This window comes from Falco peregrinus, chromosome 9 (genome assembly GCF_023634155.1).
Source record: "Falco peregrinus isolate bFalPer1 chromosome 9, bFalPer1.pri, whole genome shotgun sequence".
Lineage (NCBI taxonomy): Eukaryota > Metazoa > Chordata > Aves > Falconiformes > Falconidae > Falco > Falco peregrinus.
This window is the reverse complement of record NC_073729.1, coordinates 24461911-24477836: the sequence shown is the minus strand read 5'-3', so window position 1 is coordinate 24477836 and position 15926 is coordinate 24461911. Positions and strand designations below refer to the sequence as shown.

The following is a 15926-nucleotide window of genomic DNA, read 5'->3' as shown; positions in this document are numbered from 1 at the left end:
TGGTTTTTTGTTTCAAACACACAGGGGAAGGAAGGAGCAGCCTCCAGCCGAGGCAGCCCTGGCAGAAACACTCCCTTCCCTGTGAAGGGGCAGCAGACTTTACTGGCGCTCACTGGAGTTGCTGCTTTTCCCAAAATAACCTCCAGCCAGCTGATAAAATACAAAACAACCACACTGTGCTGGCATTCAGCAAATTATCCCCGTAGGGGCAAATCAGCTCCATGCACCACACTGAAACGCACTCTGAAAGAGATGGGGGCAACTGGCTGAAAAGGCACAATCCCGCCTAGGAACAGCCCTTTGCAAGAGAAAAACGGCTTCGTTTCAACAAATGTTTGTGCAGAGCCGCATCTAGAGTTTCCATGCCATTTGCTCATCTACATAGCGCCCGAGCTGTGGACATTCGGAGAGGGTTTCCCCTCTGCTCTCTTTTACTTTGACTCAAAAGCCAGGGAGCAGTTGCAGTCGGGAGCTCTCTGGGTGCATCACTCCACTGGACGTAGCTGTGGCATTGCCCCAGCACCGGGGGCCGGGGACAAAGCGCAGCCGAGATCAGCCCCCCCAGCGAGACGCGGCCGCCTCCGCTTACGGCAGGAAGGGCGAAGAAGGAGACGCCGATGAGCGTGAACGTCGCCGCCAGCAGCCGCCCATTCCAGGTCTGCGGGTACTTGTCCCCGTAGCCGATGGTGGTGAGGGTGATCTGCGGGGACATCACCGCACAGCCCTCGGTCAGACAGCCTTAGAACCGAACCAAAACCAAACCAGACAGCCCAAACCCTCGCAGCACCGCAGCGGGACCGGGGGAGCAGGGTCCCACGTGCCCCCAGCCAACCGAGTCGAGGGGTAGCTGGGGTGCCCAGGAGGACCCCAGCTGCTTCAGGTCTCCGTGGGAAGCTGGGATGCCCCGATGCCCAGGACTGTGCTGCCACCCTCCCTGCTCGACAGGCTGGGTTTTCACACCAGTTGGGAGCATTCTCTTGCCTTCAGCTGACACACAGAGCTGCCATCTGGTGCAGAGGCTGGCGGCAGCTCTGAGCCTCCCCCGGGAGATGAGGTTGTGCCTTCGGCAGGGAAGCGAACCGGCACCATTCCCCCGGACTCCCTCTGGCATCTCACAAGAGCAGGCAGGGCTATTTGCACACATAAAGGTCTGATGCTGTTTATTCCCAATCTTGCCAGCGGTGCCTATTAGCTGGTCTCCCTTCCCATTTCAAACCAACATATTAGGCCAACAGGATTAATTCTGGCTGCTTCCTGCAACATCATTTAGGGACATTTTCTCCCGTCCCCAACATTATTGCAGTGCACCAGGGAAGTGCTGGCAAGCTGCTGTGTGTGTTTTGAGGATGGAGCTGAGAGATTTGTTGGAGACAAAGAACACCCTGAATTTCAAACTGCAGGGAAAGATGCATTTTCCCCCTTCAGTCCACAGACATCACTATAGTGGGAAACGTTGGGTATCCCCCAAGGCTTCTGACAGGATTTAGAGAATCTGGGACTGGCAGCACAAGGCAGGGAGAGATGGTCTGCTTAGGAACACCTTTGAGACTTCTCCCCAGTGGACCTCAAAGGTCCCTATGCCAAGTGGAAAGCCGTCCCTGTCCCATAGCCTCCACGGACAGAGGTGGCCCCAGGGATGGGAGCTGACACCATGCTGCTGTGGCTTTGGAAACCTCATGCATTCAACTTAGAATAAAATCACTTTTACACAAATGGAAGTACAATCCCAAAGCACTGTTTAATTGGACCCACTAAAAGCCCTATCAATTAGATGCCATTTTGACAAAGTGGTTAGAAAATGCATCTACGTGGCTATTCCTTACTGAAACACAAAGTCTAAGCAATGCTTTCTCCATAATCACTGCAAAGTTTGTTTACAATTTTTTTGTAATTTCTATAGACCACTACCAGGATTGGATTCACTAAGATCACACCAAAGGACAAGTTTCTGAACCTGAAACTTGATTTCTCTTGCTCATCTCTTAACATGTCTGTACTGGACCCGTGAGTTGGACAATGACAAAACCTATTTATTTTAATGAAGCTCAGATTTTACTTTGAGCTTCTCAGGGGCAAAACAGACCAGTGCAGCTCCATGTCCTGAAACAGGGAGCGGTGATCTGCTGCCAAAGGCTCACACAGCTTGGGAAGCAAGAGGGATAAATCTGCACATGGTTCTCCCAAGACTGAGCTCTAATCTGGGCTGTGACTTCTTCCTCATTGTTTATTTTCTAGTTCTGTCAAATTCAGCTTTGTTTTTATTTTTCTGTCATAACCAAGGGACTTGAAAAGCAATTTACTGCTGCCTTCCCTCTGTCGGAACACAGGAACTGCTTGATCAGCCGATTCCTCCCCAAGCCTGTTACTGGGATTTGATCAGATCTGGGATTTTCATTACATGCTTTGTAATCAAGGCCAAACTAGCGCCACAGTGTCGGAGCAGGAGAATAATAATGCAAGAAGATTAGAACGTCATTAATTCTTTCTTTGTTAATCGGGTAATCCAATAATTCACATGCACGCGCACACACAGAGCAAACTAAAAGTATTGCCCTTTCCTCCTTTGTCAGCAAAGATGTGAAAGGGGAGTGCTTTCAGAGCCGGAGTCTTTCTGGTACTTAGACCTTATTAATTTTATAAAATGTATTCCAGCGTGTTCAACAGAGCATTGCCCAAGTATGATTTTAAATAATTAAAGGGCGGCAATACTTGTCAAAATGATGATCAAAGCACCCCGTAGAGCATGGAGTCTTTATCTGACCTGCCTCTGCTGAGCTAAATCCCACGACTAAGAGCAACATGAGTTCCCAGTTTCCTTGCAGCTCCAGCTAATTCAAGAAATGGGATTCCCTAACATGTTCTCCAAGGTTTATTTAAGAAGACAACCTAAACGGAGCAGCCTGAAGCCATTTAATAAAAATGTTAACTAAGCACGCTGTAAGTCAATTCCTCACATAAGTGATACAAGATGGCGGGTTAATGGACATTTTATTTTAATAACCAGCAGCTGTTCTATAAAAAATACTTACCAGACCCCACCAGAGTGCATCTGCATATGTATCAAAGTGCTCATTTTCTCCTTTCTCGGCCAAGTATACCAGGAAAGAGGCCAGGATGAGGCACAGGAAGCCAATATACCAGGCAGTAATCAGCTCCTGCAAGATCATTAAGGGACAGAAGAGAATATTGCAATCCTGATGCGCATCTCCAAAAGCCGAGTTGCTTGCTTGTGGTCGGATCTGAATTCTTTTAGGCTTTGGGGCTTTGGTTCAAGACCAGTAGTGCCCCTTGTTGAGATGGGACCAAGGTAGTGGTGGTGGCCCTGCCACGCACATGGGGCAGCCCCCGTCCCGAAGACCCCGCCATCTAAACACATACAGCAAATGGAGAAGGAAAAGGACTGCTAAGAGCTCCATTATTTCAAGATGTAGAACTAAGACTAAAAAAAAAAATAATTCTATTTCCTCAGTTCACACAGGGATGTAGGGTTAAAACTGGAATGGGAATCTCCAGACCCCTGGGGACTCTGCTTAGTGCAGGTCCCTTCCACTAACAGGGGAGGAGCTACAAGGCTGGGGTCTGGATACCATATCTCCCAGTTTCAGGGAAGTTTTAATTCAGAATTCAAAGGAATGATTGTTTTTGGATGAAGTTAATGCAAGAGTGGTTAAAAGAGACCCACAAATTCCCAATGATTTTTACATGGTTCTGGATAAGCTGGTGAAGCTTTTCAGGGGAAAAAGTGCAGGAAACGTTACATTTCTAAATTTGGCAGCAGGAAACAAAAAAATCGTCAACAATCTCTTCCCAAACCGAAGAAAGGCCAAGGTGCCTTACACCAGGGATCAGGTCTGTGACTGGTCTGTGATCTCATGGTGGGAAGAGGAATGGCACAAGCATCGTGTCTGTGGGAAGCTGCTGCTCGCACGGTGCGCTTCCAGAAACGCATCAGCTCTGCAGTGTGCAGCCTAGACAAAGGGCTCACAGCAACACCTGTGCTTAATGAGGCTGCTGGCTAATTGCTAGCTCTTTGAAATGAGCCGTGTCGGTGTGCAGGTAGTCGCTATGTTCAAGACATCCCCTGCAAACATCTAAACATCTCTCCCTTCTCTACTGGTCGGAGAGCTCATCGGACCTTGTGTCTCTGACTTTGCATTGCTCTCCGTGTTACCTGCCAATCCCCCCAGGCCTGGGAGGTGTTTGGGTTGGAGAACTGAACCAAAGCAGTGTCTCTGGTGGGAGAACATGCAGAGTGACTCAGTGTCCTTGCTTGGGACTTGCTCACCTTACTGTGTGCGTAGACCACAGAGCCCAGGAGCTTCCAGGTGCCGCCCCGCCGGTCCATGCGGATCATGCGCAGGATCTGCAGGAACCTCAAGCTCCTGAGTGCCGAGGTGGCAAAGACATTCCCTTGAGACCCTGCTGCCAGCACGGCAATGGACGCAATCAGCACCATGATGTCTGCATGAAGAGAGGGCATGGAAAGCTGAAGAAACATCCCTGAACCGCTTCCGAACGGAAGGCACACCGACTGCCATGGCAGCGGACGGCTGTGCATGGAAGTGATCTCCTATTAGTTGTAGCTCATGCTGGAAGGACACAGCATACATCTTAAGGATGAATGGAGCCACTACACACCTTAGGAAAACATCCTGGTTTCCTTCTCCACGCTCATCATTCCCATAGAAAATGTGTCAAATATTGCAAAGCCTGAATTCCGATACGATCCAGTGCTAACCCCGCTAAACTGGATCAAAGCCCTGCAGAATGCCTGCCCTTTTTAACCAGCTGCAGCTGCCCGCTACGCACAGCTGTCTAGGGGTTTGAATTCCACCATCTCAGCTGGGAGTGAAAACACCTAGAGGCCCACCATAATGATCCTGGGGTGCTCACAGCCAAAGGCCTCCAAGAAAAAGTCCAAGAAAAAAAGCCTGGCTCTATATATCTCAAATTCAAAGATCCTGTAAACCTCCCTCTTCCCAGTTTTCTATGCAAATTTTGAAGGAGTGCTTTTCTGTGGAATAAGCTAAGGTCCTGCACATGACCACCGCCAGCTCCCGGACATTTGAAAGCAGGCTCCACAGCGAATGGCACAGCCTCTCTGCTCGCTCCTTACCCCGTTAAAAATAACCGCTGCGCACAGATGGCCCCTTTCACAAGAGGATCGCCAAATACATTACAAACAAGAATTAATTAAGTCTCATAACTCCCTTGTGAGGCAGCTCATCAGCATCAGGGAAGGCAAAGCGAGACACAGAGAGTTTCAATGACTTGTGAGTGAGTCGCTGTCAAGGTTGGACACAGCACCGCGGGGTCCCAGCCTCTGCTGGCCAAACTCCCTTTCTGCGGCTGCGGGCAGCTGTCAGTGATGCCTGGGTACAACGGGAGCGCTCCCAGGCCTGCGGGAAACAGCGGGGGGGCTCACGCAGAATAACAAAAAACATGTCTGTGGGTTAGGCCTTGTGCCTTTGTGCTCTTTCCCTTCTCAAGATGACCACGAAGCAACTGAGGATCAACCCCCAAACTGCATGCAAGGAACAGGAGCACCGCGCAAGCAATAGCCCTTTTGGTTTGGGAAATCCCGTGCAGAGAGGCAGCTCTTACCGATAACACAGAAAGGTTTCCGGGCGAATTTTAACCTTCCCCTCCAGCCCCGGTATCGGCAGCAGCAGCCAGCCGCCCAGATCCTCACAAAGTATTCCACCCCAAACACCACGATGGTGACAATTTCCTGCGAGGGAGACAACGCTATTAGTTGAGATAGAAGTGTGATGGCAAGCATGCTCCAGAATCACGTACAAACCCCCAAACTAAACTCTGCGCACCTCAGAAAATATATCACAGAGCTGTCCGCACCATTAAACTGGGAGCCCAGGCTTGACAGACTGTCAGCTCTGTGCTGTCGCACCTTCCTCCCCTGGGGTGGCAAGAGGTACTGCACATTGTAGTGATGAACTAGAGGTTTGCACCTTCCTATCATGTCTGCGTGCCCCATCAGAGGATTGACGAGTACCCGCTCCTCTCCCTGCCATTCGTCTCCAGGACTTGACGAGGTTAAAGCTGAGCAGCTCAGGGAAGACCAGAGACAGGAATCACTGGCTACTCCTCCCTAAGACTCTTCACAGGGAATTTGAGCTTTTTTCCCTAGAAAACTGGACCGGTTGTCGCTGTGACTGTGCTGCCCGGTGCAGGGGCGGTGTAGATCTCCATCCCCTGTGCCAAGCCAGCACACCGACGCAGGGCACCACAGCTTTTTGCACCGCCACCCGAACACCCTGCGCACGCTCCCTTCCCGCTGATTTCTTTACTAGCAGCGCTTGCCTCAGCTTTATCATGTCCCAAACCTGACGAATCCCTAATTAGTCTGCAGTACCTTTTGATGTCAATGTAGGGCAGCGACTGGGGAAGAGGAAGAAAGGCAAAAGGAAAGGAGAGGGGTGAACCCGGCAGCCCTGCGATGTGGCAGTGCAGGCAGGATCTCTGCTGGCTCTTGATGGCAGAAGCCACGTTGTCGTTGTGAGGGACACCTGGCTACTTAAGGAACAAAACTCTGCAGCTCAGGGATGGATCAAATAGTTGCAGGGATGTTATAGCGTGGGAGAGGAGGCAGCTACACAGGATGGCCCCTACTCAGAGCATCCATGGCTTTAGATATTGGGAGCTGTTGGACATCAAAGCGCCTTTCAGTTGGGATCAGTCTTGCCACTGTGTTTTGTAATTGAAGATAAATGCAGAACAAAGGAAGAGTTTAGGAAGAAGGGTTTTAAAGGATCCTTAAGAATATTTTTAGTTTATTTCTGATACAGATTTTCCTATTTCTTACCTGCAGGTTCCAGCAGTCCCCTTCTCACAAGCAACAGCTTAAATTCTTGCCTCTGTTAAACACCTGCAACCTCAGGTTTTTGTGCGGTTTTTTACTTTGTTTTAATGCCTTACTGATGGCTTCATTTGCAACCCCCCCACTTACCAGGATGTAAAGGGCCCCTTCCGAGCTGTTCTGGTACTCATCAATGGTCGAAAAGACAGACAGCACCAGACAGGAGAAAACTAGTAGAAAACTACGTAGCACAAAACCAAACCAAAACAAACAAAAAAAACCCAAACAAAAACAAAAAAAAAAAAAGAGAGAGAGAGAGAGAATGTTAATTTTCAGAGCAGGAATTTCTCACACTTCATCAAACTAGTCCAGAGAGCATTTTTGGACATATTTGTCTATGAGTATTTACTGTGCTGCTGCTGCTACACCACGAGGTAAAAAGGGGAAATCCCCGGTTTTACCAACTGGAAGGGTCACATGTTGATGGACCCACTAGACTGTTTCCAGTTTGGCCGATGCCAATCCAACTCCCCTGATCCCCTCTGACATTATTTCCCCAAGGAACTGTCAGCCCCGACTGCCACATGCTTTCAACAAGCATGCAGACCAGCAGGGAAATGTATTACTGCAGGGACAGGGGACCCAGCGGGCTGACGAGCAGGAGCACAGGCTGGGCACAAGCCCAGGGAAAGCTCCACTGATGCTCTGCTGATGCATTCGCATCCACAAAAAAAGCTACACAAGAAGCGGGACTGCACTTCCTATCCTTGCAAGGTAGGACATTTTGGGGTGGATGTAATGTTTCTTTTCTAGGCAGGAACTCCAGATTAATTCCTGAGCGCCTGCAAAGGCTGGCGACTTTTTAAGTTTGTTGTAGTATCACTGGGAGGTGGAAGGTTGTTACTCTGCTTGTCTGTGGCCAGACACAGGACACAGTAGGGGTTTGATCCAGTCCAGGGGATGTGACCTTGGTGCTGACAGTACCTTAGTATGGATCCAGAGGCACTCTGCCACCGGGCAGGGCGCTGGGCTGGCCTCTCTGTCGCAGCCTGGCAGAGACGCAAAGGAGCCCCATCCTGCCAGGAGCTGGGAGGGACCCAGCTTTGATATCAGCTCTCTCAGCCTCTTTCATTTGCCATGAAATACGGGAGATTCTCCAAACCCTTACAGTATCCATCCAGGTCTCATTGATGTCTAAACCCATGGGCTGTCCCAAAAGCAACTTCAGAAGTGCCACACCACCCTGTCATTCACAGGCTGTCCCCATCAAAACTGCCTGCTCCATGCTTTTTGTGAACGCTGGAGGTACTAACACAAATCAAAAGGCACCGAATGAATGACAGGAGCTTGACTCTCCTCTGACACTTGATGCCCCGAGTTCTCAGCTATGAAGGTGTCCTGGCAGCTACTCACGAATGGAGATTATTTCCACCAGCCCGCGATGCCCACTGCTTGCTCAAACAAAAGGAGGGAAATTAATTTACTAAAGATCCATTTACCGATACAATAAAGTAGGCCAGCGCAAGGAGAAACTAAAAGCTGCATTCTTTAAAAGCATTAAATAATTCATTTGCCTGGCTTTGTCTCACATTCCTACAAACTGCATGTTGAATATTTATAAGGTACGGTTCCGGTGGTGCGTGCTGTTCCTTTTTGTTGTATAAAGAAAAGGAGTTTCACACCACCGGGTCGTGCTTGTGGCTTTGCAATGACCATTAATGTCACAGTAACAAGTGAAAACTGGGGGATCTGTAGTATTTAGTTGAACCACAGGCTGAAACATCCCTGCCTGCCAGAGGGAAGGGACCTTCTGAGCCATCTCAGCAAAGGCTGAGCTTTGTCCGCAACAAGATGAATTCAAGCGTAGACCAGTTGAGGAAAATTGCCTGATTTCTCACTGCAAATTTACTTTTCTCATATCAGGTCTGGTACCTGGAGACTTGTCGCAACCTCAAGAAAGTAAGAAAACATCCCCTGCAATCCCACTTATGGTGTCCCTCCGTGTCTCACTTAAAATGTTTTTTCTCCCCAAGTTGGTCTTTTAAACCCCTCGCCATAAACAAGCCGACCGCATCCTGCCCTGCAGCCCCACGGATTCCGTGCAGCCCCACATGCCCCAGGCTGCCTGGGCTGCCCTGCGAGCTGGAGTGGGACCCCGCTGTGCCCACCCCAAGGGGGGGAGCAGAGCCCTGCACCGCTGGAGCAAAGGAGCTGCAACTGGGTCAGGCAGCCCTGCTCCCACGGCGGCCCAGATTTTGCTGCAAACTTCTGTGTTGGAGTGAGAAGCAAATGAATAATCAATGAAAGGAAAAATAGAAGAGGAAAACCAAAAAAAAAAAAATGATCACAGAAAGGGATCAGGGGGAAAAGAAAATCCTGCATTTTCGGATTAAAGAAGTAAAACGTGGGTTGTACTCTTGTGACCAAAAATCACAGTAAAATGCCTGAGGAGGGGCTGAAAGCAAAGCGCCAATGCCAACACAGGCATGCACGAGGTGTCTGCTAAGGTGACCACCTCGGACAGATGCAGAACGAAGCTGTGCTCAGACAGTGAGTCCTGGCAGCAACAAATGCCACAAGAAAGAGGATTCCTGTGCGTTAAGTTTTTTGCTAGGCATATATCAAGGGGGCAGAAAAAAGAAAAGAAATCACTTTATCACTTCACATCCCAAGGGCGGATTGTGCAAGCAGTGGTTATGTGAGGAGAGCCAGCCAGCTCCGGGTGCTGCTGGGGCAGTGGGACATGTGGGTGCTGCTCATTTCCTTCCCCAGCACTTGCTACAGCCTCATCCCCCTCCTCTCCCCAGGGCCGGCTCGGTGCTGCTGTAATTTTGGCTCTGCACTCCCCAGGGCTCTCAGTGCTGGGGAGACCTGATGCACATCACACTTGCAGGGCCAGCATTAATTACAGTACTGCTGAGCATGGGAGGCAACAGGGAAGGCACTGTCTTCTTCAATGAAGCGCAGGAGTTCCATGGCCAAATCTCATGTGGACCAAAATCTCCCTGTCTCAGTCCTGACAGGGACATTCAGCCACCCGGCAAGGAACAGTTCTGCCAGCAAGGGATGGAGGCACTGGCTCATCATGGGATGAGCTGCACAAGCATCCCAAAATACCCCCACAGTGATGTACCACTGCTCTGCTTGACCCTGTGGTCCACAAACCTCTGGGAGGCTGTAAAAGGAGACTAAGGGACAAAACCTTTCTGCAAGGAAAATTAATTTGGGGGTTGGGGTCTGTATGGATCTTGGGAAGCTTTGAAGGATCTGCAGACCCCCCTTGGACAGGGGGGTGGAAGAAGAAAGCTAAGCGGTATGTCCCCACCAGAGATGGTGTGTATCCCCTGAGCTCCCACCGAGGGAGGGCAGTGGGGGACAGGAAGGCTGACTCTGCTTTAATTTCACCTAATCCACCCAGACAGCACAGGAAAGGGCTCCAGACAATAATGGATAGCTAGAGAAAGGGAAACAGGCCAACAAATAGTGTAGGGGTTGGGATGAATCTAATTTTTAAAGCTACATATCTAATCAAAGCAAATTATGTCTGCTGGCTGACTCTGGGTAATGTTAATGTGCAATAAGAAACGTTAATTATGTCCCATCTAATGACTTTTACATTAAAGATGCCAATTCTGCTTAGCGCTTTGGAGAAGACAATATCCTCCTCCAGAGCAGACTGGAACTGGGTCCTGCACGATGCACGGCTGCAGCTACCACCAGCTTCTCCCAAAGCCAAGCCAGGATGCGAAGGGCAGCGCGTGACTTCGGACCACCGTCTCCTCTGTACTGAGGGCATGGAGAAAGCTGGCTCCAGCCTCCTGGACCCACTGGAGAAGGGCACCTCATGTCACTGCAGCTTCTCACCCACCACCCATTCCTGCAGGCATCCAGCACCTTCTGCTGCCCCGTGCCTGTTACTCAGACCTATAAGCTCAGGCAAGACCCAGCTGTGCAAATCTTGACTGCTGCTAATGCTAATAAATCCAAAGTCAGGCTTTACATCCAAAGGTTATGTTGACTTAAAACATTCCTGGCAAGCTTCTTATTACAATTTATAAATCCCGGCACAAAACCTGCATATCCAGATTTCATATCCACTGTGCTTCAGGTTAGCAATAGAAAAGACTGAACTCCCCCTCACAAAAAAAAAAATACTTAAAATTACTTGAAACAGGAAAGATTGTCCTTTTTTTCCCCACAGTAAAAGCATAAGACAGAATCATCACAAAGCTTTTCAGGTTAATCATCTAATTTGCCTTCCAAAAGAAAACCCCTAGGAATCTACACAGCCATTTACATAAGAATTTAAAAAGACCTTTAAATTTGTTCCTGAAATACTTGTATTCAAATAACATTCACTGAAGTGCAAAAACATTGGTCTTCCTCTGATGAAGCATCAATAATTAGCAACTGCATTCCTGGATGCAGTGGAGATGGATGTAAAACAGGGAAATGACACAAGCTCATAACAAGCCACTCTGCTTGTTACACGCTTTGTCGGCTTTCCCTGGAATTGGGAAAGGGAATTAATGATTTGTTTAATTAGGAAGAGCAAAGCTGGAAAAGGAGTCTTTTACTACAGGCATTTGAGAGCTGTACAATGCCAAGCAACTTAAAACATTTAAAACACTTAAAAATTACTTTGGGGATGTAAACAAGGCGTTGATAACTGTGCTAAAATAAAAACCAAAACGCTTATGGCAATCCATCTGTAATCCCAGCGATCCATTTGCTGTGGTCTCCGTGAAATCCTGGCATTCAAGTACCTAAAACTTCAATGTAAATCAAAGGTCATGAAAACGCAGCAGCGATAATAAACCAAGGTGAAAGAACATCCACACTGAGGAACACCTGAGATTGTCAAATGCCTTTTAACACTCAGAGAGCCTCGTAATCAGAATGGGAATATTTACACTCCATTTAAATCTCCAGTGAATCAAGAGGCAAAACTCTGATAAGGCCATGGTTTTTCCAGGGGTAAAGACATGGTTGCATTGTACCTGCCCTCAGCCAGGAGCATCCGTCATCTTTATTCATGCAAGCAATCCTGCTGCGATTTGCAACCTGGCTATTCATTTACAAGGCTAAATATGAGCCTAAATGCTTCACTCTGGGTTTCCACATCCCTCCGTCTCAGCCAAGATCATCTCCCAAGGAGAATTCAGTCACTAGCAGAGCTGAAAATAGAAGTGGGGAGTACTGCCTTTCAGCCCTGTGCCGTAATAAATGCTCTCCTTTCCGAAATCAGGTCCTGAACCTGCAGGTTTGGCCATGCCCAGCCCCATCCTCTCATCCAAGATCTGGCTCCACAGAGGAGCCCGGAGGCTCCTGGGCACCCACATGGGTAGAAAACATCGTTTATGGGCAACACACAGGCTGGCTCCAAGGCAGGGATTCTCATTGTATATAAACTTTTTAATAAATCTGTAGCAAAGGCCTCTCTGGGACAACATTAATAGCTCCTGTGCCTTCGCAGTGCCCTGAGATGATGGCTGAACAGCTCTGAAAAGCAGCACCCAGGTTGTACGAAGCAACAATGTGTGCTAAGGACAATGCTGTAAATGGAGCGGTGCCGCATCCCCAGAGGACCAGCGCAGTGTCCCAGAGGACCAGCACAGTGTCCCAGAGGTGCTGTGGTGCGGACAGCAAGGCTGCTCCGGGAGATGGGAGTTAATCAGGCTACAGAGAAGCACGTCTCAGAGATCCCAAACCACGTTATAGAGGCAGCAGTGGGATAGGAAGGAAAATGAGAGGGTTTGCTTTCCTCATGAGCCCTATCACCTCACCACCCGCAAGCCCCCAAGTCATACCCCTGGCCCCTGTGCAAATCTGCTCTCCTGGGGTGACAGCAAGGCAGCAAAAAACGGGAGGTGGTGTCCCAGCAGATGGGGTGTTCTGGGGTCTTCCCCAGGCAGGTGGCCAGGGTGGGAGCCCGAGAGCACCGTGTCCTGCTGCTGTGCTTGCGCTGCCCTTGCAGCTTGTGACACACACCTGCAGGGTTACAGCCCAGGGAAGCAGCAGGGGGGGAGGTCTCCTTCGCATCAGGTGATGGGAGGAAGGTCTTTTCTGCTTCATGGGCAGATAAGGGGCATTCACAAATTCCAGAACAGCAAACTAAGGAAAAAGGAATAGCTGGTCATGGCTTCACTGTATGAGCGTGGTAAAGTGGCACAACTAAGTCACAAAAAAACCTCTTTCCCCACCTTCTTTCTATGTAGGCAGCACGCTCCTCAGGAAAAAAAAAAAAAAAAAAAACAAAACCCCAAAAAACCCCACCAAAGAGCAGGATATGGGTTCACATATATTTTCTCCTTAACAGCCACCACTTTTGAAATCAGTTCCCACTCCAAGAGCTCCTCCAGCCTTTCCCTCTTGCTTCTAACAGAGTCAGGGAGCAGAAATGGCATCATCTGCCCCAAGTGCCCAGAGCCACAGTCCTGACCTGAACCCACAAACTGCAGGAATTTGAGCAGAAATGGTATTTGCATGACATAGCTTGTCCCTCATCCAGCAAAGGATTGTATCCACACTTGCAAGCAAGAGTGAGCTTAAGAGCTTTTCTGGATTGAAGCCTCAAAGAGCAAAAGTTGCCTGAAAATGACAGGGAATAGAGATCAAGACCTGAAAAATGAAATTTCAGTAATCAGATGTTTGGGGGGTTGCTTTTTTTTTTCTTTTTTTTTTTTTACAGACTGGCTCTAACAATGTAACTTAACTCAGAAAAAAAGCCTGATTAATAATAATCACTGCATACAAAGTTCTAGCTCAAATGTTCCTCTTTGTCCTCATCTAACATGAATCACTGGGAAATGCTTGTCTGAGTATTCTCCTCACCCTGCACACGCAGCCTCGGAGGAGCCAGATGTCTGGAGGAAAACCCAGAGTATTCATCAAGCCCATGCACCTGCCAGAGGAGCCCGTCTCTGCTGCGACTCAGCGCTGCTGGGCTGAGGTTTTCTTTTAAAAACTTGGTGGGGAGAAATATATTCACACAGCTGCAGGAACGGTTCACGCGTGAGAACCCTGAAGACCACGGTGCAATTACGGTGCATTGGGAGGTAAATTAAGAGTAGAAAAATATTGGACATTTACGTAATTCTTAAAATGCCTGCACAGGCATTTACTCAGAGCATGTTCATTGATTTTAATGTGAGGGAAAGTTGCTGTCTCATGCAATACCCATATTATTCAGATTGAAATCTGAGTGCTGCCTCTGTTTCATCCCACAGGGTATTCCCAAAAAAAAGCCTCTGCTTCCTCCCTACCTCTGACAAACCAATACTAGTCAGTACAGGAATATGAGCCTTCCTAATCTGACTTTTATCTGTATATGAAGACCAAGTTTTTTCTCTTTAAGGGCAAAGCCCTGCTTTTCTGCAACACCTCGGGAAAAATAAATTAAATAAATTTAAGAAGCCAAGGTCTATGCTGCACCATTGGAGGATGCAGGAATAAAAAAAAATCCTCTTGCTGAGGTCAAGCTCCTTTCACTGGTCTGGACAAGTCACTTGACCTGACTTAAGTGAGCTCTAAAACTGGGTTAAAAGCAAGATGTCCCTGTAAAATGTAATGCTGCATCTCATCTAAACATTCCTCGAGGGAATGGGATATACAAAAATAGGCTCTGGTCTAATTGCAGATAGGAAGATTGTCTCAAAATGTGCAGGGCTAGTTCCCGCTGCAGACAGGAATAGTAGCTGGTTTTTCAAAGGTCTGTCCCAGAAGCAGCGATTCAGCTGGAGCCCGAGGTTTCCTGCCCACAAAGGACAAGCTCTGTCTCTCCGAGCTCCTTCAGCTTTGCTCCCCTCTCTCCAACTCTGCATTAGTTTTACAGCACCCAGAATTACAGCACCCCAAAAACGAGCATCCTCGCTGAGAGCATCTGCAGGGAGCTGCAGACACAGAGGCTCGGCAGCTCTCAGCAGCTGCATGAGCCACCTCAGACCCATGGCAGGCAACTCTATGGCTCAAAATCCTTGTGTCGACTTTAAAAACCACACTTTCCCCACGCTTCAGCCCACGGTTTATGTTTCTGTACAGGGAGGTCCCCAGAGCTGTTCTCTGGGGCTCCCTCCGACGCAAAGGCACACAGATGCCCCAGCCCCTTCCTGGGGTCCACCCAGAGCTTCACCCCTCGATAACTAGAAAACAAGAATATGTTTTTTTGAAGCCACAGGCTAATGACAACACCAAAGCATAAAACACAAGCATTACCAAAGCATGGTTAATTTCATTTGCTCATCAGTTTAATTAACTGAGTCTTGGGGAAAAGAAAGAAGTATTTGCAAACTGCCCATATAATATTTCTTAAGAGTTGGTAATTTCACCATCTGTTTAATTTTGCTTCTCTTGTCCTAGTTAGAGATTAGGAAGAAGCACAGAGCTAAGCAGCAAGAGAGCTGGTTCACAGCCCTTTGATTTTAGTCCCCAGATGATGACAACCCCCAAGCTGGGTAAAAAAATGTACCCAGAGGAATAACGGGAGTGCTGCAATCTGCAGGACCATGTTCCCTCTCTGCGCCCCTCCCCTACTCACACCGGTGCAAATCAGGAATAACCCCTCAAAAGCCAAACGGGCTGCACTGCCACAGGGCAAGGTCCGGCTCAGCTGGGTCTGAGCCCTGCAAGAGCAGAGGGACAACCAAGCCTGGCATGCAGGAAAACACACGACTAGGTCCAACAACAAGAACTAAAAGACAGTGATGAATTTTGGAGCTCTGCATCCCTTCCCCACATCAGCGGGACCGCACGTTCCTCCATGGCAAAGGTGGCAGAACACAGCCCTGACGCTTTCCATGTCCATGAAGCTGCTCCTGCTGGGATGGGAACGTTTGTGCTGGGAGCAGCGCCCTGGCCATGCATAGGCAGGCCCCGAGGAGCTGCTCAGGGTGAAGGGATGCAAAACAAACCCAGATCTCCAGAGAGCTCAGGCTGGAAAAGGCAGTGCTCTTTAGCCCTAAAATTTGCTGAGACAGCCAGTCATGCCACAGGGACCAGAGAGCATCACAACAGCTGCCAGTCAAGCTCCATTTACCCTCACCACTAATATAACTATTCTGGGTCCTCCAGGAGCTGCAACTCTGAATTCAAAGTCCTTTTCCACCAAGCT

General features: G+C 48.8%; 1 protein-coding gene across 2 annotated transcripts in view; it reads right to left on the bottom strand.

Annotated features, from left to right (window-relative positions):
- The window catches only part of KCNQ2 (potassium voltage-gated channel subfamily Q member 2), a 77618-nt gene that overhangs the window by 45984 nt on the left and 15708 nt on the right, over positions 1-15926 (bottom strand). For both annotated transcript variants that reach the window (XM_055814517.1, XM_055814518.1), the window contains exons 2-6: positions 6968-7058; positions 5605-5731; positions 4286-4461; positions 3030-3155; positions 590-700 (exon numbers count right to left, since the gene is read on the bottom strand). In XM_055814517.1, coding sequence (XP_055670492.1) covers positions 590-700; positions 3030-3155; positions 4286-4461; positions 5605-5731; positions 6968-7058 — 631 coding nt within the window. The remainder of the gene's footprint in view (positions 1-589; positions 701-3029; positions 3156-4285; positions 4462-5604; positions 5732-6967; positions 7059-15926) is intronic.